Below are 20335 nucleotides of genomic sequence, written 5' to 3' on the forward strand. Positions count from 1 at the left end.
AAACCGAGAGCAGTTTTTGTCAGACGAGAGGAAATGAATAGTGGAGTACCCAGGGCTACTGCTTTTCTTGATACATATTAGATCTAGATTTGGGTGTACAAGAAACAATTCAAAATTTGTAAATGCCATAAAATTTGGAAGTACTGCGAACTGTGAAGAGGATCGTATATACTTCAGTAGGACATAGAGGGCTAGTTTATTGGATGAATATGCGATAGCTGTATTATCATAGATCATAGAATTTACAGTGCAGAAGGAGGCCACCCGGCACATCGAGTCTGCACCGGCTCCTGGAAAGAGCACCCTACCCAAGGTCAACACCTCCACCCTATCCCCATAACCCAGTAACCCCACCCAACACTAAGGGCAATTTTGGACACTAAGGGCAATTTATCACAGCCAATCCACCTAACCTGCACATCTTTGGACTGTGGGAGGAAACCGGAGCACCCGGAGGAAACCCACGCACACACGGGGAGGACATGCAGACTCCGCACAGACAGTGCGGATTCTAATGAAGAGAAGTATGAAGTGATAGATTTTGGTCGGAAGAATGAGGAAAGGGATTGTAGTCTAAAGGTGACAATTCTAAAAGTATGCAGGAAGAGAGAGAGACCTGAGAGTATGTGTGCACCGATTGTTGAAGGTGGTGAGAGCATGTTGAGAAAGTGGAGCCTATGCCAGAGTTTTGTGTCCAGTTCTGGCCTCTGCATTTTAGGAGGCATGGAAAGGGTTCAGAGTGAGTTTGTTAGAGTGGGTTAGGAAAAGGTTTATGAGCAGAATTTAACTGTCCAATAGAGGCGGGGCAGGACCATAAAATGCAGTGGGCCATTCAAAACTCCATTGACTTCAGCAGGCCATGGCACGCCGGGTAAATAGCGGGAAGACCAAAATCAGGGCGGTTGGGCTTGGATGGGGGGGCTGAAGCGTTCCAGGTCCATACCTGAGCCGAGTGGGTCTGGGGCTTTGCATCTGTGAGGCCTACAAGCCATCTTTAAAAATTGTGGAGGGGCAAGCTGCAGTCAGTCTGTCCCACCAAACGCTTCCAAGATAGACCCCGGCTGTGCCTTCAATGCTGAAAGCCAATTTCACTCCATTTGACTGTGAGCAGCCTCTAGCTTCACAGCTGAAGGGTATTGCAAATGATGAATTAGCCTTGTTAGTTGTGATCGCACTTCCCATTCCTCAACTCTCAAATGCCTACTCCAGGGTACACATGCCATGCCCCAGAGGATGATTAGTGCATAGCATCTCAAGGAAACTTTGAAGTCTGAATACTGAAGAGCAGGCCTTCAGCACTGAAGATCCTCTCACTGCCAAAGGGTAAGTATGTGCACAGGGAGGGCACCTGAACATGGTCTCCCTTATGTTCTGGGGTCTAGGGGCTTCTGATGTGGCTGGGGGTGAGTGTGCAGAGCAAGGTTTACCAGCACAACTGGCCCACTGGATGACACTCTGAGAGAAGGCGAGACACTCACCTGTCAGGGTTGGGGGCGGGGCTTATGGGATTTCAGGGTCCTTCTCCTCCAATTCCTTCCAGATTAAAAATGTTTGCTGGTGTGGATCCCGCAGAGGCTGCCCTCACGTTGCTGGTGGCAGCGAGGCTGGTAGATGCTGGAGAAAGCGGCAGCACTGACGACGCAGGCTGTATGGTGCTCCATGTGTAGGGAGCCGCCTCACATGCTGAGGACCTGGCCACCTATCAGGCTGAGGAGGGACCCAGATGGGGAGGCCAGCAACGGCCCAAGGTGTGCAGGCGTCGTTGGTCTTTCGAGGAGATGACGGGCAGTATGTGCCGCAAGAGACTCCCTTTCAACAAAGAGACAGTGCGGCACCTGTATCACGTCCTCGTGGACAAGGCAACCCCGTGGAGGAGAAGGATGTTATATTACGTTATAGTAATATCTTGTTACTCTTTTGCTTACTCCCAGAATGTCTGATTTTTGATGATGAATAAAGCTGTCAGTCTTCAAATTAAGCAAATACTGTTGATTGAGTAACGATTGTAAATAACTATGAGTTTGTTCACTCTTCTACAACTATAACTGAAGATTAGATCAATAAGAATAAGTATATATAATGTTTAACTACACCTACTCGGTAAGCTATATCTCTAATACTTTGCTCACTCATCACTCTTGATGCGAAGAGGCGGGAATCTCCTCTGAGTGTAGCTTATATACATCGATCTGGTGTTGCCATCTAGTGGTTGTCTAGCACTTACTTATAGATGATACCCCTTACATACCAACAGACATACAGATCACTGCAGAGGACATCCACTCCCGGTGGCCATGAAGGTCACCACAGCCCTGAACATTTATGCAACCAGCTCATTCCAGGGTTTGAGCGGGGACCTGTGCAGCATTTCTCAAGGTGCATCAGGGAGGTCATGGATACCCTGTGTGCCTGGGCATCCAAATACGTCACCTTTTGAGCTGGACCAGGCCCACCAAGAACCCAGGCTGCAGGATTCTCTGCCATCACCTGGATATCTCAGGTTCAGGGGCAATAGATGGCATGCATGTCACCCTGTGTGCACAGGAGCATCAGAGAGTGTCCTTTATTAGCAGGAAGGGATTCCACTCCCTGAATGTTCAGATTGTGTACGAACACCACCTCCGTATCATGCACTTGTGTGCATGCTACCCAGGGACCGTTCATGACAGCTACATCCTGGGCACTTGGTGATCCCTGGCGTCTTCAAGGACCACTCCAGGATGATGGCTTGGCTCTTGGGGGGCAAGGGGTACCCGCTGAGGTTCTGGCTGATGACACTGGTACGGAGGCCTGATACTGAAGCGGAGACCCAATTCTGCCATTGAGCGGCACAGCGGACTGCTCAAAATGCAGTTCCGATGCCTGAACCGCTCTGGTGGTGTCCTGCAGTACACCCCCTAGAGGGTCTCCCACTTTGTGGTCATCTACTGTGTCCTCCACAACCTGGCACAGCAGTGGGGCGACATGCTGGAGGAGGAGGGACATGTGGCCTCATCTGAGGAGCACGTGGACCAGTAGGGGCTGGAGGCCGAGCCTGAGGAGGAGCCTGAGGAGGGGCTGGAGGATGGAGGACAGGCAGCGGCAAGGGTCATGCACGCCTGTAGGGCCACAACCTCACCGGTTCACATAGGACGAGGCTATGTCTGTGAGCTCAACTCCTCTACTTCCCTCCTTCCACAAGTCCTCCACCCCCTTCCCGACCACCCTGTTCTACTCTCCAAGGTGCTATGTAACACCACTCCAGGGTGATGGGCCTGTTTTGCCACTGTCAGTGGACCAATATACAAGGCAGGAGAGTGGTGATAACTCGCTGTGAGGAAAGCTCCGGTGCTCCTCAGTTTCTCCAAAAGTCTCATTCTTGTCTTCTGCTCATAGCGTGCTCAGTTCCATCCTCTAAACGAGGTCTGCATCGTGGGTGTTTGGTCTTGGACACTGTGTCCAGGGATGGGGGAGCATCGAGCCACCGGGGGGGGGGGGGGGGGGGGGGGGCGTTGGAGGTGCAAGCAGGACTGCTGTGAAGATTAACGTCATAGAGACTTCACATGTATCAGATGTTACAAGTTTTAACAGTGAACTGTTGACATTTCCACACCCCTCGCTACAGATAGTGACCACCCCCAGTGCCCACTCAATGCTCCTCAATCTTTTTGATCTTTCGTGGTCTATTGCTATGTCTATGTGTGTCCTGTGGATACACATCAGAGGTGGAGGCAGCCTGCTGATTTCCGTGCCCTGTGGCCTTTGGTGCCCTTGGCGGGTGTTCTCTGGAGGATCGGGAAATTGAGGGCCCCGGCAGACTTACTGGTTTCACAGGCATCGCCGTGCCGCCCTATTCTGCCCTCTGCCCTAGAGATGTGCAGGTGTCAGTAGGGGGGGAGGGGATTCTGGAGAACTGGAGACCGCTGTTGTCTCCTTGGTTTCCCCATTTAGAAAATAGTCTATGTCTCCATTCCTCCTTCCAAAGTGCTCAAATTCGCACCTTTCCACATTGTATTCCATTTGCCACTTCTGTGCCCACTCTCCTAGCCTGTCCAAGCCGTTCTGCAGCCCACCTGCTTCCTCAATACTACCTGTCCCTCTACAGATCTTTATATCATCTGCAAACGTAGCAACAGTGCCTTCAGTTCCTTCTTCCAGATCATTAATGTATATTGTGAAAAGTTGTGGTCCCAGCACCGACCCGTGAGGCACACCACTAGTCACCGGCTGCCATCCTGAAAAAGACCCCTTTGTCCCCACTCTCTGCCTTCTGCCAGTCAGCCAATCATCTATCCATGCCAGGATCTTGCCCGAAACACCATGGGCTCTTAACTTATTTAACAGTCTCCTCTGCGGCACCTTATCAAAGGGCTTCTGGAAATCTAAATAAATCATGTCCACTGGTTCTCCTTTGTCTAACTTCCTTGTTACCTGCTCAAAGAAGTCTAACAGATTTGTTAGACATGACCTCCCCTTGATGAAGCCTTGCTGACTCAGTCCTATTTTATCATGTACCAAGTACTCCGCGATCTCATCTTTTAAGCTTTGCGCAGGTCAAGGAGACACAGCCTGAGTGAGTGAGACACATCCAGAATGGGAATTTGGAACTTGGTAATTTGGTGCAGTGAGGTAATTCGGTGCAGAGTGGGAGAAGGTGCTTTTTCTCTACCGTTTTGTTCTCTTTCTTCTGGCATGTAACTTTTAACTTCTGGGAAGGTAAGTGATGTTAGCACACTGGGCTAAATCACTGGCTTTGAAAGCAGACCAAGGCAGGCCAGCAGCACGGTTCGATTCCCGTACCAGCCTCCCCGAACAGGCACCGGAATGTGGCGACTAGGGGCTTTTCACAGTAACTTCATTTGAAGCCTACTTGTGACAATAAGCGATTTACATTACATTTTATTTTTATTTTTGTTACTTTTTCAAATTGTGTGGGGGGAAAACTGAAGTGATGTCACAGTAAAGCTGTGATCTGATTGGCTGGTTGGGAATCTACACTAAATTTAAAATTTAAACATTGTTAAACTAATTAAACATAAATACTTAATTATAATTTAGAAGGGTATCGAAGCCAGAGATTGGAGAGTACTGTATTTAGCTTTCATATTTATAGTAGAAATCTACGGCTAGGAAACATATAGTTAACAGTAACTTTCTTTTTAAAAAAAAAAAAAAATTTTTTTTTAAGTTAATTTACGAATTAATTAACGCAATGTCAATTAGAGGGGCGCAGTGCTCTGTCTGTGAGATGTGGCAGGTCCGGGTGGCTTCCAGTGTCCCGGATGGCTTCATCTGCAGAAGGTGCACCCAACTGGAGCTCCTCACAGACCGCATGGTTCGGTTGGAGCAGCAGTTGGATGCACTTAGGAGCATGCAGGTGGCGGAAAGCGTCACAGATAGCAGTTATATAAATGTGGTCACACCCAAGGTGCAGGCAGAGAAATAGGTGACCACCAGAAGGGGCAGGCAGTCAGTGCAGGAATCCCCTGTGGTTGTCCCCCTCTCAAACAGGTATACCCCTTTGGATACTGTCGGGGGGATAGCCTATCAGGGGAAAACAGCAGCAGCCAGAGCAGTGGCACCACGGCTGGCTCTGATGTTCAGCAGGGAGGGTCAAAGCGCAGAAGAGCAATAGTCAAAGGGGAATCTATAGTCAGGGGCACAGATAGGCGCTTCTGTGGACGTGAAAGAGACTCCAGGATGGTATGTTGCCTCCCTGGTGCCAGGGTCCAGGATGTCTCAGAACGGGTAGCGGGCATACTGAAGGGGGAGGGCAAACAGGCAGAGGTAGTTGTACATATTGGTACTAACGACATAGGCAGGAAGGGGCATGAGGTCCTGCAGCAGGAGTTCAGGGAGCTAGGCAGATAGTTAAAAGACAGGACCTCTAGGTTGTAATCTCGGGATTACTCCCTGTGCCACGTGCCAGTGAGGCTAGAAATAGGAAGATAGAGCAGCTAAACACGTGGCTAAACAGCTGGTGTAGGAGGGAGGGTTTCCGTTATCTGGACCACTGGGAGCTCTTCCGGGGCAGGTGTGACCTGTATAAGAAGGAAGGGTTGCATCTAAACTGGAGAGGCATAAATATCCTGGCCACGAGGTTTGCTAGTGTCACACGGGAGGGTTTAAACTAGTATGGCAGGGGGGTGGGTACTGGAGCAATAGGTCAGAGGTGAAAACATTGAGGGAGAACTCGGGAATAGGGCCAGTATGGCTCTGAGGAAGAGCTGACTGGGAGATGTTGCTGAAAACAGCGGGTCTGGTGGCCTGAAGTGCATATGTTTTAATGCAAGAAGTATTATGGGTAAGGCAGATGAACTTAGCACTTGGATTAGTACTTGGAACTATGGTGTTGTTGCCATTACAGAGACCTGGTTGAGGGAAGGACAGGAATGGCAGCTAAATGCTCCAGGATTTAGATGTTTCAGGCGGGATAGAGGGGGATGTAAAAGAGGTGGCGGAGTTGCGCGACTGGTTAGGGAGAATAACAAAGCTGTACTACGGAGGACACCTCAAAGGGCAGCGAGGCAATATGGGTAGAGATCAGGAATAAGAAGGGTGTAGTCACAATGTTGGGGGTTTACTACAGGCCTCCCAACAGCCAGCGGGAGATAGAGGAGCAGATAGGTAGACAGATTTTGGAAACGAGTAAAAACAACAGGGTTGTTGTGATGGGAGACTTCAACTTCCCCAGTATTGACTGGGACTCACTTAGTGCTAGGGGCTTAGACGGAGCAGAGTTTGTAAGGAGCATACAGGAGGGCTTCTTAAAACAATATGTAGATAGTCCAACGAGGGAAGGGGCTGTACTGGACCTGGTACTGGGGAATGAGCCCGGCCAGGTGGTAGAAGTTTCAGTAGGGGAGCATTTCGGGAACAGTGACCACAATTCAGTAAGTTTTAAAGTGCTGGTGGACAAGGATAAGAGTGGTCCTAGGGTGAACGTGCTAAATTGGGGGAAGGCTAATTATAACAATATGAAGCAGGAACTGAAGAACCTAGATTGGGGGCAGATGTTTAAGGGTAAATCAACATCTGACATGTGGGAGGCTTTCAAATGTCAGTTGAAAGGAATTCAGGACCGGTGTTGCTCTTTCTAACTTTATTCTATTTGCTCTGTTTAGGTCACCTTTGCTCATGAGTCGCCAGGTATCTTTATGATACCGCCACGTGGTTCAAGTTTAGGTTATGATCAATAACACAGCACACCGCTTAGTAAGGATTAAAACAACGGTCATTTATTATGTACAACAAGCAATATTAATACCCTAATACTACTTTCTATATAACAAACCTATCACTACTGGCCAATACTTAACTTAGGAAGAGCCCACCAGGTCAGGGAAACGAATGGCTTGTCCAGTCAAATCTGGCCCGCGGGATTCAAAAAGCTGCTACAGGTCGGTGGCTAGGTGTCTCTACCGGATAGCGATCGTTGGATTCACACTTACTGCTATAGGTGGCTGGTCTTCCGAAGATCTCGAGCAGGCGAAGATGAGAGAGAGAGAGAGAGATCTGAACTTGGACCTTTACTTTTATAGGGCCCAGGGGCTTCCCGCCTCCCGGGGCAGCCCTTGACCCTGAGTCCCAAGTGATTGGATTCTGTCCCCAGTCTCTGGGGTCAATGTCTCCAATGGTGAGGCGATTCCTCGATCGGGGGTTAGTCGCTCACCTGTCTTTGTTTCGGCCACTGCAGGCGCCGACAGGTCTGGCCCGGTATTCAATTGCTAATATGTTGCAATTGTTCCCGGAATAGCCGATTTAACTGTGACTGGAAACTACTCAAGTGCGCCAGACAAGATTGGTGACCCCGTTTGGCGTCAGCCACCTCTTGGTCCTTTGCTGTTAATTTCCCTTTAAACTCCAGGTTCTCTTTCTCAATTTCGCATACATCGATTTTACTCATCCGATGTATGCCTTCCATTTCCTTGCGGAGCGTCCTGACGACCTCCTCGGTGCCTCGCAATTGTGCCAGACAGGACACAATTGCCATCGGCTTGCGCGCTTTTGCTAAACTCTTTCTGTGGATCTCAATCAGGTTCTCCCACCAAGTATGCCCTATACTTCCAGGACCTGAGTCGTCGTTACTGCAGAAATCCTTCCACATGGGCCATCCTTTGCCCTGCAGAATTTTGCGGATTTCCACTTCCCAAACGGGACACTGTCCCGCTCCTACGCTGCTGACTGGTGCGACAGCAAAATCTTCAGGGTTCATGAGGCGCTGCATCGCTTGCATTGCCTGCATGGCTCTCTCTTATCTGCTCGTTACGTTCGAATTTGGAACAGGGGGCTATGGTGGTGTGGTAGATGCGGGTACGGCTTGCGCTAATTTCCGAAATACCAACTGCCGATAGTTTTGACGCAACAAAAAGTCTATCAGTTTTGCCTTATAACCCTGTTAGTTACGCATGCATATACACACTTCCGAATTGTGAATTATTAACCAGAACCGCTTGAACACTTGTGGGGTTTTTTTTTTTGTTTCCGATTGGATTCTAATTCAAAATGTTGGGGTTCTCCCGGAGTGGTTTTCCACTTCTAAGTCGGGTCCCGTCAGGATGTCGCCAATTATGTTGCTCTTTCTAGCTTTATTCTATTTGCTGTTTAGGTCACCTTTGCTCATGAGTCGCCAGGTGTCTTTATGATACCGCCACGTGGTTCAAGTTTAGGTTATGATCAATAACACAGCACACCGCTTAGTAAGGATTAAAACAACGGTCATTTATTATATACAACAAGCAATATTAATACCCTAATACTACTTTCTATATAACAAACCTATCACTACTGGCCAATACTTAACTTAGGAAGAGCCCACCAGGTCAGGGAAACAAATGGCTTGTCCAATCAAATCTGGCCTGCGGGATTCAAAAGGCTGCTACAGGTCGGTGGCTAGGTGTCTCTACCGGATAGCGATCGTTGGATTCACACTTACTGCTACCGGTGGCTGGTCTTCCGAAGGTCTCGAGCAGGCGAAGATGAGAGAGAGAGAGATCTGAACTTGGACCTTTACTTTTATAGGGCCCAGGGGCTTCCCGCCTCCCGGGGCGGCCCTTGACCCTGAGTCCCAAGTGATTGGATTCTGTCCCCAGTCTCTGGGGTCGATGTGTCCAATGGTGAGGCGATTCCTCGATCGGGGGGTGGTCGTTCACCTGTCTTTGTTTCGGCCACTGCAGGCGCCAACAGGTCTGGCCCGGTATTCAATTGCTAATATGTTGCAATTGTTCCCGGGGATAGCCGATTTAACTGTGGATGTCTGAGTTGATTAGGTGTAAACAGTCCTGAATGAAACTGCGGATACCTGGGTTGAAGGGCTGTTGATAGCCCTGAGTATCGATCTGGGCTACGTTCCCAGAGCTGAAGCTGCAAACCTGTCTGCAGCTGCCTGCTTGTGTCTTCTTGGCTGCTTTTCCCAGCAGTCTTTCGGGTTAGCCATTTTAAACTGGGTTTTGGCCAGAATAATCGGAACGCAGCCATTTTACATGGCTACACCGGCATGTTCCTGTGCGGAATAAGGATAAATACGGCAAATTTCAGGAACCTTGGATAACAAGAGATATTGTAGGCCTCGTCAAAAAGAAAAAGGAGGCATTTGTCAGGGCTAGAAGGTTGGGAACAGACAAAGCCTGTGTGGAATATAAGGAAAGTAGGAAGGAACTTAAGCAAGAGTCAGGAGGGCTAGAAGGGGTCACGAAAAGTCATTGGCAAATAGGGTTAAAGAAAATCCCAAGGCTTTCTACACGTACATAAAAAGCAAGAGGGTAGCCAGGGAAAAGGTTGGCCCACTGAAGGATAGGCAAGGGAATCTATGTGTGGAGCCAGTGGAAATGGGTGAGGTACTAAATTAATACTTTGCATCAGTATTCACCAAAGAGAAGGAATTGGTGGATGTTGAATCTGGAGAAGGGTGTGTAGAGAGCCTGGGTCACATTGAGATCCAAAAAGATGAGGTGTTGGGCGCCTTGAAAAATATTAAGGTAGATAAGTCCCCAGGGCCTGATGGGATCTACCCCAGAATACTGAAGGAGGCTAGAGAGGAAATTACTGAGGCCTTGACAGAAATCTTTGGATCCTCACTGTCTTCAGGTGATGTCCCGGAGGACTGGAGAATAGCCAATGTTGTTCCTTTGTTTAAGAAGGATATCAAGGATAATCCAGGGAACTACAGGCCGGTGAGCCTTAAGTCAGTGGTAGGGAAATTACTGGAGAGAATTCTTTGAGACAGGATCTACTCCCATTTGGAAGCAAATGGATGTATTAGTGAGAGGCAGCATGGTTTTGTGAAGGGGAGGTTGTGTCTCACTAACTTAATAGAGTTTTTTGAAGAGGTCACAAAGATGATTGATGCTGGTAGGGCAGTGGATGTTATCTATATGGACTTCAGTAAGGCCTTTGACAAGGTCCCTCATGGTAAACTGGTACAAAAGGTGAAGTCACACGGGATCAGGGGTGAGCTGGCAAGATGGAAACAGAACTGGCTAGGACATAGAAGGCAGACAGTAGCAATGGAAGGGTGATTTTCTAATTGGAGGGCTGTGACTAGTGGTGTTCCGCAGGGATCAGTGCTGGACCTTTGCTGTTCGTAATTTAGATAAATGATTTGGAGGAAAATGTAACTGGTCTGATTAGTAAGTTTGCAGATGACACAAATGTTGGTGGAATTGCAGATAGCGATGAGGACTGTCAGAGGATACAGCAGGATTTAGATCGTTTGGAGACTTGGGCGGAGAGATGGCAGATGGAGTTTAATCCGTACAAATGGGAGGTAATGCATTTTGGAAGGTCTAATGCAGGTAGGGAATATACAGTGAATGGTAGAACCCTCAAGAGTATTGAAAGTCACAGAGACCTAGGTGCACAGGCCCACAGGTCACTGAAAGCGGCAACACAGGTGGAGAAGGTAGTCAAGAAGGCATACGGCATGCTTACCTTCATTGGCCGGGGCATTGAGTATAAGAATTGGCAAGTCATGTTGCAGCTGTATAGAACCTTAGTTAGGCTACACTTGGAGTATAATGTTCAATTCTGGTCGCCGCACGACCAGAAGGATGTGGAGGCTTTAGAGAGGGTGCAGAAGAGATTTACCAGAATGTTGCCTGGTATGGAGGGCATTAGTTATGAGGAGCGGTTGAATAAACTTGGTTTGATCTCACTGGAACGACGGAGGTTGAGGGGTGACCTGATAGAGGTCTACAAAATTATGAGGGGCATAGACAGAGTGGATAGTCAGATGCTTTTTCCCAGGGTAGAGGGGTCAATTACTAGGGGGCATAGGTTTAAGGTGCGAGGGGCAAGGTTTAGAGGAGATGTACGAGGCAAGTTTTCACAGGCTTGAAGGGCCTGTTCCTGTGCTGTACTTTTCTTTGTTCTTTGTTAATAATGGACTCTAAAATCTTACCAAAAAAACCAAAGTCAGGCTAACCGGCCTATAATTTCCCGTCTTCTGCCTCCCTCCCTTCTTAAACAGCGGTGTTACATTAGCCACTTTCCAGTCCTCTGGGTCCCTTCCTGCCTCCAGTGATTCCTGAAAGATCACCACCAATGCCTCCAAAATCGCCTCAGCTAACTCTTTTAGAACCCTTGGGTGTAGTCCATCCGGTCCAGGTTATTTATCCACCTTCAGACCTTTCAGTTTCCCCAGAACCTTCTCCTTCATGATGGCCACTGCACTCAGCTCTGCCCCCTGGTTCTCCTGGAGCTCGAGCATCCCACTGGTGTCTTCCACCGTGAAGACTGATGCAAAGTAACTATTCAGTTCATCTGCCATTTCCTTATTTCCTATTATTACTTCTCCAGCGACGCTGTCCAGTGGTCCAATGTCTATTTTTGCCTCCCTCTTACCTTTTATATATTGAAAAATACTCTTCCTATCTTCATTTATATTCCCAGCTAGCTTGCGCTCATGTTTCATCTTTTTCCCCCCTTATTGCTTTTTTAGTTGTCCTCTGCTCACTTTTAAAGGCTTCCCAATCCTCTGGCTTCCCACTAATCCTCGCCACTTTTTCTTTTGCTTTTATGCTGTCCTTGACTTCCCATGTCAGCCATGGATGCCTTGTCTTCCCCTTAGCATGTTTCCTCCTCCGTAGGATGAATTTCTGTTGTGCCTCCCGAATAACCCCCCAAAACTCCTGCCATTGCTGTTCCACTGTCTTCCCTGCTAGGCTCCCTTTGCAATCCTGGTATACACGTATACCACTCCATTGGTGGCATGGTAGCACAGTGGTTAGCACTGTTACTTCACATCGCCAGGGTCCCGGCTTCGCTTCCCGGCTTGAGTCACTATCTGTACGGAGTCTGCACATTCTCCCCGTGTCTGTGTGGGTTTCCTCCAGGTGCTCCGGTTTCCTCCCACAAGTCCCGAAAAACGTGCTGTTAGGTAATTTGGACATTCTGAATTCTCCCTCTGTGTACCCGAACAGGCGCCGGAATGTGGCGACTAGGGGCTTTTCACAAACTTCATTGTAGTGTTAATGTAAGCCTACTTGTGACAATAAAGATTATTATTATTCTCACATCTCCTCTTGCTTCACCTTCGCTCATATCAGCACCTTCCCCTTCACCTGATAACTGTGGAAACAGGCAATCACAGCTCTCGGTGGCTAATATCTCCACAAAGTACTCTTTAGGTCTCCGGCCCGCCAATCCCTCAAGCAAACCCACTTTCGTGACCTGTTCTCCAGCTCCTCCACTTTGGCTCTCAGCCCTCTATTACACTCTATCACCCTCCGCAGCCCCTCAGCCATCGAGGTGAACTGGTCACTGTGCTGCGACAATGCCTCCTCCACCCCCTTCATTTTCTCTCCTTGCTCCCACACTGCCGTCAAAGTCTTTGCCAGAGCCTCCTTCATCGGGGCATGGGTCTCACCCACCCACTCCTTGAGCGAAGTCATCATCTCCGTCCAATGCCTGTCGAAATGTTTCAAAAACAGCCACTCAAACTTCACGGCCATCACCTCGGCCATCTTTTCCACCGTAATGTGCACGGCTCCACCCGGTGGCCATCTTTTTCACCGTAATGGGCACGGCTCCATCTGGCGGCCATCTTTTTCACCATAATGGGCATGGCTCCACCCGGCAAGTCTTCTCCCACCATCTTTCCTCCCGCTGAGTTCCTCATCACACAGGCCAAATCCGCACGGGTGGCGTCCGCGGTGGAGGCAATGGGGGCGACGGTGTCGGACATGGGTCAACGGTTGCAAGACCTGGGCATTCTGTGCAGGTGAGGGCCAAGGCCCAGAACAGGGCTGCCCTCTCACAGGCAACCATGTGCTGGAGCCAGCTGGACATTGCACCGCCGCTCCTCAGTATGGCCCAGTCACTTCAGGCCATTGCCCAGGTGCAGGCCGGCGTCGCACAGACACAGAGGGAGGCCCACTCACTGGCTGATGTGGCACAGACCCACAGGGTGGTGGCACAGTTGCAGACGGAGATGGTCCACTCCCAGTGCGACATGGTCACGAGAGTGCAGACCCTTGTTGAGACCAGAGCGGGTCTCCAGGACGGGCAGCGACAGGTGGTGGGGGGGCCTCAGGGGATGGCTCTACTCGCACCCCCGTTCATGGAGAAGCCCGGGGGTCATCGGGCACCCGGCGACTGAAATGACCCCGTCACGTAGAGGTTCAACGCGACCGTCACCTTGATGACCACCGGGAGCGGGAGTCCACCCCCATTCCCATGCGGTGCCAGGTGTGCCATCATGTGGCAGATGCATCTCACTGTCTCCCTGCTCATCCGCAGTCTCCTCCTGCATGCCCGGTCCGGAAGGTCCTCAAACGACAGGCAGTCGGGGTAAACGCGTGGCCTCATCCGGCGCCTCCTTGCCACCTCCTTCTCCTCGGCCTGTTGGGTGGCCGGCCCTCCAGCCTGAGCGGCTGCCACCTGCCCCTCTGCAGCCGGCACCTCTGCTGCAGCCCCCGCCTCCTCTCTGAGCCGCCCCTGCTCACGCGGCCACAGGGCTGCATGCAGGGCAGCTGCCGTCGCCATGACAGCCAACATCACTGGTTGATGATCGAATGCCATAATTATCTGCAGGGGGCGAGAGGAAAACATGTTACCATGGCGCATACACAACCAGGTACTATGGGATGCACGGTGGCCCCAGTTGTCACCGCGCACCCCAGCCACGTATGCCCCCCACCCCTGCATCCCGGCCCCGTTGGTGCCCCCGGTCCTGGCGCCCGTCCCTGCTGCCAGGGGCACTGTTTGATGGCACTGCCCTCATTGGGGGATTCCGGCGGCGTGGTCCTGAATGGTCCCCCGGTGGGTGTCGCCGGTTGGGTGGGGTGATCGGGGGTGGGTGGCCGTTTTCTCTGCGTCCACCCAGGGGCCGGGTGAGTGGCCTGCAAGATGGCCGCCGTAATGGCGCTCGGTGCGTGGACACTGCCCTTGTCCTGTCAGGGGCTCCCCGGCCCATCCGCCGCACCCCCCCCCCCCCCCAACCACCACAGAAAGCACGACCGGTGTCTGAGCCAGGAGCCCGCAGTCCCCCCACGCCACCTCCTCTGTCAGCCGCCTCAGCCATCATGGCAGCTTCCCGATATTTTATAGAACATTAGAAACACGGCGTCGGGAAATAGGCCCATCCGAGGCGTGGAATCGCTGAGGCCCCGGAGAATCGGTCGACACGACCGATAATGAGATGCATACTGTACATCCGGGCCACGCGGCTGGCACCGCGATTCCGTCGCTTTCGAGGGTCTGGAGAATACATAATCGGTGCGAAACCGTCGTCAGGCCCGATTTTGGCCTCGGAGCCAATTCTCCGGCCGATTGTGTTTTGCGATTTTGCCGTTATCCCACGGAGAATCCAGCCCTGTATATTTATATTGAAACTAATGACCATGGTCAGGCTGCACTTGGAGAATTGTGCACAGTTCTGCTCTCCATACTATAATACAGACATAATAACACTGGAGAAATTTCAACGAAAGACTTACAAGGTATAAAAGCTCAGGAGGTCTGAGAAGGTAAATCGCAAATAGGTTTTATTTGCAAGTAAAGGAAAGGCTGCAACGCGGTTTGAAGCTCCAAGGTCCCAACCAGAACTGCAATTTTAGTCTCAGTTCGGGCCTGTTTTTATCGGTCAATTTCCACAAACACGAGGTGAAGGGCCTTTGCCCATTACCAGGGGAGCGTGTATTCCATGAGTGCCAAGGAGAGATCGGGTATCCCCATGAGTCTCGTCAGGGTTATTACATGAGGGCTGTTCCAAAACTGAGAGATTACAGCTATCGGAGCAGATTGAACAGGTGCCAGGTGCTTTAATTGTTTGTAACAAGTGCCTATGTAGTTAGATTTTCAAATACCTTCTGAAAAACCAGCATAAAATTTGCACTGCACCTTATTTTGTACACTGATTTTAAACCTCAGTAAAAATATAGTTGAATACAACTTGCCCTTTACAAATCATGCTGACCATCTCATTAACCAAGTGGCTCCCTATCTCCTCATTCCCTGCCCTTAGTCTCTCCAAGACATAAACAACATGGCACTGCCATAAATCTCTGTGAAGACAATTCATTTTGCAACTGTAAACTAGTTCACTAAAAGTTGCTCACACACTGTTGCAGATCTGTTCACGTCTAATATCTAGATTTTCTTTTCAGACCCAGAGGAATGGCAACATGACACCTCAAACAAAAGGTAAGGTCGAGGGCAAGGATCATGGTGTGGTGTGGGTTGTGAGTGGAGGATTGTGGTTGGGAATGGAGGGTTGAAGGTCAACATTGAGGTTGGAACTGAACGGCTAATGTACAGAGATTTTCTTTTCTGATAAAGTAAATGTTTTCACTTCTCTTAATTTTTAACTTCCTACACACATGCAATCTGAGTCCCGAATCCTGTGGGGAGGTGCAAGGGCGAGTGCCAGGCCCACTGAGTAGATGGGGGATGTCCTTGCCCTGTGGTGGGGATGGGTGGGGAAACAATGAGGGAGGGCGGCGGAGGGGAGTATGTGAGTTGGTCCCTAACCTGTGGTGTGGATATTGCCTTTGACAAGGTGCCGCATAGGAGACTGTTAAATAAGTTAAGAGCTCATGGTGTTCAGGATAAGATGAAATGAAAATGAATGAAAATCGCTTATTGTCACAAGTAGGCTTCAAATGAAGTTACTGTGAAAAGCCCCTAGTCGCCACATTCCGGCGCCTGTTCGGGGAGGCTGTTACGGGAATTGAACCGTGCTGCTGGCCTGCTTTCAAAGCCAGCGCTTTAGCCCTGTGCTAAACAGCCCCTTCTGGAATGGATAGAGGATTGGCTGACTGGCAGAAGGCAAAGAGTGGGGTCTTTTTCAGGATGGCAGCCGGTGACTAGTGGTGTGCCTCAGGGGTCTGTGCTGGGACCACAACTTTTTACAATATACATTAATGATCTGGAAGAAGGTACTGAATGAAATGAAAATCGCTTATTGTCACAAGTAGGTTTCAATGAAGTTACTGTGAAAAGCCCCTAGTCGCCACATACCAGCGCCTGTTCGGGGAGGCTGGTACAGGAATTGAACCGTGCTGCTGGCCTGTCTTGGTCTGCTTTAAAAGCCAGCTATTTAGCCCAGTGTGCTAAACCAGCAGGCACTGTTGTTAAGTTTTCAGATGATACAAAGATCTGTAGAGGGACTGGTAATGTTGAGGAAGCAAGGGGGCTGCAGAAGGGCTTGGACAAGCTGGGAGAGTGGGCAATGAAGTGGCAAATGAAATACAATGTGGAAAAGTGTGAGGTTATGCACTTTGGAAGGAGGAATTTAGGCATAGACTATTTTCTAAATGGGGAAATGCTTTGGAAAGCAGAAGCACAAAGGGACTTGGGAGTCCTTGTTCACGATTCTCTTAAGGTTAATGTACAGGTTCAGTCGGCAGTTAAGAAGGCAAATGCAATGTTAGCATTCATGTCAAGAGGGCTAGAATACAAGACCAGGGATGTACTTCTGAGGCTGTATAAGGCTCTGGTCAGACCCCATTTGGAGTATTGTGAGCAGTTTTGGACCCCATATCTAAGGAAGGATGTGCTGGCCTTGGAAAGGGTCCAGAGGAGGTTCACAAGAATGATCTCTGGAATGAAGAACTTGTCATATGAGGAACGTTTGAGGACTCTGGGTCTGTACTTGTTGGAATTTAGAAGGATGAGAGGGGATCTTATTGAAACGTACAAGGTATGCAAGGCCTGGATAGAGTGGACGTGGAGACGATGTTTCCACTTGTAGGAAAAACTAGAACTAGAGGACACCATCTCAGATTAAAGGCATGATCCTTTAAAACAGAGATGAGGAGGAATTTCTTCAGCCAGAGGGTGATGAATCTGTGGAACTCTTTGCCACAGAAGGCTGTGGAGGCCAATTCACTGAGTGTCTTTAAGACAGAGATAGATAGGCTCTTGATTAATAAGGGGATCAGGGGTTATGTGGAGAAGGCAGGAGAATGGGGATGAGAAAATATCAGCCATGATTGAATGGCGGAGCAGACTCGATGGGCCAACTGGCCTAATTCTGCTCCTATGTCTTATGGTCTTATTGTTGGGTTCCAGTCCCTGGGCCATGTGGTGCAGGAAGAAGGGCTGCAGATTCAGGACAAACATTGAGATTTTCGTTGATTTCAAGACTGTCCTCTGACCAACTCCTTACACCTAACACAGGTTATTACATGAAGATATGGGTTCAATGATAAGGAAAATTAGGAGAAAAGTTAAAAGGAAAAATAACTTAGGAGAGGTTACTGATCGAGGTGTTAAGATTTAAAACGGAGGTATAAAAGCCAACATAAGCGTACTTTACCTGAATGCTCGTAGTATTCGGAATAAGGTAAATGAGTTGTTGCCGCAAATCATCGTGAATGACTATGATTTAGTGGTCATTACTGAAACATGGTCAAAGGATGGTCACGACTGGGAGTTAAATATCGAAGGATATCAAGCTATTCGGAAGGACAGAGTGGATGGTGCAGCTCTGTTATTTAAGGATGACATCCGGGCAGTAGTGAGGGATGACATTGTTGCTATGGAGGAGAAGGTTGAATCCATTTGGGTGGAAATCAGGAATAGTAAGGTGAAAAAGTCACTGATAGGAGTAATCTATAGGCCACTAAATAGTAACATTATGGTGGGGCGGACAATAAACAAAGAAATAACTGATGCATGTAGAAATCGTACAGCAGTTATCATGGGGGATTTTAATCTACATGTCGGTTGGTCAAGGCAGCCTTGAGGAGGAGTTTATAGAATGTATCTGCGATAGTTTCCTAGAACAGTATGTAATGGAACCTACGAGGGAACAAGCGGTCCTAGATCTTGTCCTGTGTAATCAGACAGGATTGATTAATGATCTCATAGTCAGGGATCCTCTTGGAAAGAGTGATCACAATATGGTGGAATTTAAAATACAGATGGAGGGCGAGAAGGTAAATTCAAGCACTAGTGTTTTGTGCTTAAACTAAGGAGATTACAATGGGATGAGAGAAGAGCTGGCTAAGGTAGATTGGGAGCAAAGACTTTACGGTGGAACAGTGGAAAACCTTCCAAGCGATTTTTCACAGTGCTCAGCAGAGGTTTATACCAACAAAAAGGAAGGACGGTAGAAAGAGGGAAAATCAACCGTGGATATCTAAGGAAAAAAGGGAGAGTATCAAATTGGAGGAAAAAGCATACAAAGTAGCAAAGATTAGTGGGAGACTAGAGGATTGGGAAATCTTTAGGGGCAGCAGAAAGCTACTAAAGATTATGAGAGTAAACTTGCTCAGAATATAAAAACAGATAGTAAAGTTTCTACAAATACACATACATAAAACAAAAAAGAGTGGCTAAGGTCCGAGAGGATGAGAAGGGAGATTTAATAATGGGAGATGAGGAAATGGCTGAGCACCTGAACAGGTTTTTTGTGTCGGTCTTCACAGTGGAAGACACAAATAACATGCCAGTGACTGATGGAAATGAGGCTGTGACAGGTGAACAGCTTGAGACAATTGTTATCACTAAGGAAGTAGTGATGGGCAAGCTAATGGGGCTAAAGGTAGACAAGTCTTCTGGCCCTGATGGAAAGCATCCCAGAGTTCTACAAGAGATGACTAGGGAAATTGCAAATACACTCGTGATAATTTAGCAAAATTCACTAGATTCTGGTGTGGTCCCGGCAGATTGGAAATTGGGAAATATGACACCACTGTTTAAAAAAGGAGGTAGGCAGAAAGCAGGTAATTACAGGCCAGTTAGGGAAGATAAATCTATCATCAAAGAAGAAATAGCGAAGCATCTGGATGGAAATTGTCCCATTGGACAGACGCAGCATGGGTTCATAAAGGGCAGGTCGTGCCTAACTAATTTAGTGGAATTTTTTGAGGACATTACCAGTGCGGTAGATAACGGGGAGCCAATGGATGTGGTATATCTGGATTTCCAGAAAACTTTTGACAGGGTGCCACACAAAAGGTTGCTGCATAAGATAACGATGCATGGTGTTAAGGATAAAGTAGTAGCATGGATAGAGGATTGGTTAATTAATAGAAAGCAAAGAGTGGGGATTAATGGGTGTTTCTTTGGTTGGCAATCAGTAGCTAGTGGTGTCCCTCAGGGATCAGTGTTGGGCCCACAACTGTTCACAATTTACATAGATGATTTGGAGTTGGGGACCAAGTGCAATGTGCCCAAGTTTGCAGACGACACTAAAATGAGTGGTAAAGCAAAAGGTGCCGAGGATACTGGAAATCTGCAGAGCGATTTGGATAGTTTAAGTGAATGGGCTAGGGTCTGGCAGATAGAATACAATGTTGACAAATGTGAGGTTCTCCATTTTGGTAAGAATAACAGCAAAAGGAATTATTATTTAAATGAGAAATATTAAAAGATGCTGTTGTGCAGAGGGACCATGTCCTAGTGCATGAGTCGCAAAAAGTTGGTTTACAGGTGCAACAGGTGATTAAGAAGGCAAATGGAATTTTGTCCTTCATTGCTAGAGGGATGGAGTTTAAGACTAGGGAGGTTATGCTGCAATTGTATAAGGTGTTAGTGAGGCCACACCTGGAGTATTGTGTTCAGTTTTGGTCTCCTTACTTGAGAAAGGACGTACTGGCACTGGAGGGTGTACAGAGGAGATTCACGAGGTTAATCCCAGAGCTGAAGGGGTTGGATTACGAGGAGAGGTTGAGTCGACTGGGACTGTACTCATTGGAATTTAGAGGGATGCAGGGGGGGGCGGGGAGATACCTTATAGAAACATATAAAATTATGAAGGGAGTAGATAGGATAGATGCGGGGAAATTGTTTCCACTGGTAGGTGAAAGCAGAACTAGGGGGCATAGCCTCAATTAAGAGGAAGTAGATTTAGGACTGAGCTTAGGAGGAACTTCTTCACCCAAAGGGTTGTGAAGCTATGGAATTCCCT

The 20335-nt window shown here is 48.6% G+C and overlaps 1 protein-coding gene across 3 annotated transcripts in view; it reads left to right on the forward strand.

Annotated features, from left to right (window-relative positions):
- The window catches only part of LOC140414227 (synaptotagmin-like protein 1), a 142396-nt gene that overhangs the window by 53138 nt on the left and 68923 nt on the right, over nt 1-20335 (forward strand). For all 3 annotated transcript variants that reach the window (XM_072500967.1, XM_072500966.1, XM_072500968.1), the window contains exon 6: nt 15585-15621. In XM_072500967.1, coding sequence (XP_072357068.1) covers nt 15585-15621 — 37 coding nt within the window. The remainder of the gene's footprint in view (nt 1-15584; nt 15622-20335) is intronic.

This window comes from Scyliorhinus torazame, chromosome 1, assembly GCF_047496885.1.
Source record: "Scyliorhinus torazame isolate Kashiwa2021f chromosome 1, sScyTor2.1, whole genome shotgun sequence".
Lineage (NCBI taxonomy): Eukaryota > Metazoa > Chordata > Chondrichthyes > Carcharhiniformes > Scyliorhinidae > Scyliorhinus > Scyliorhinus torazame.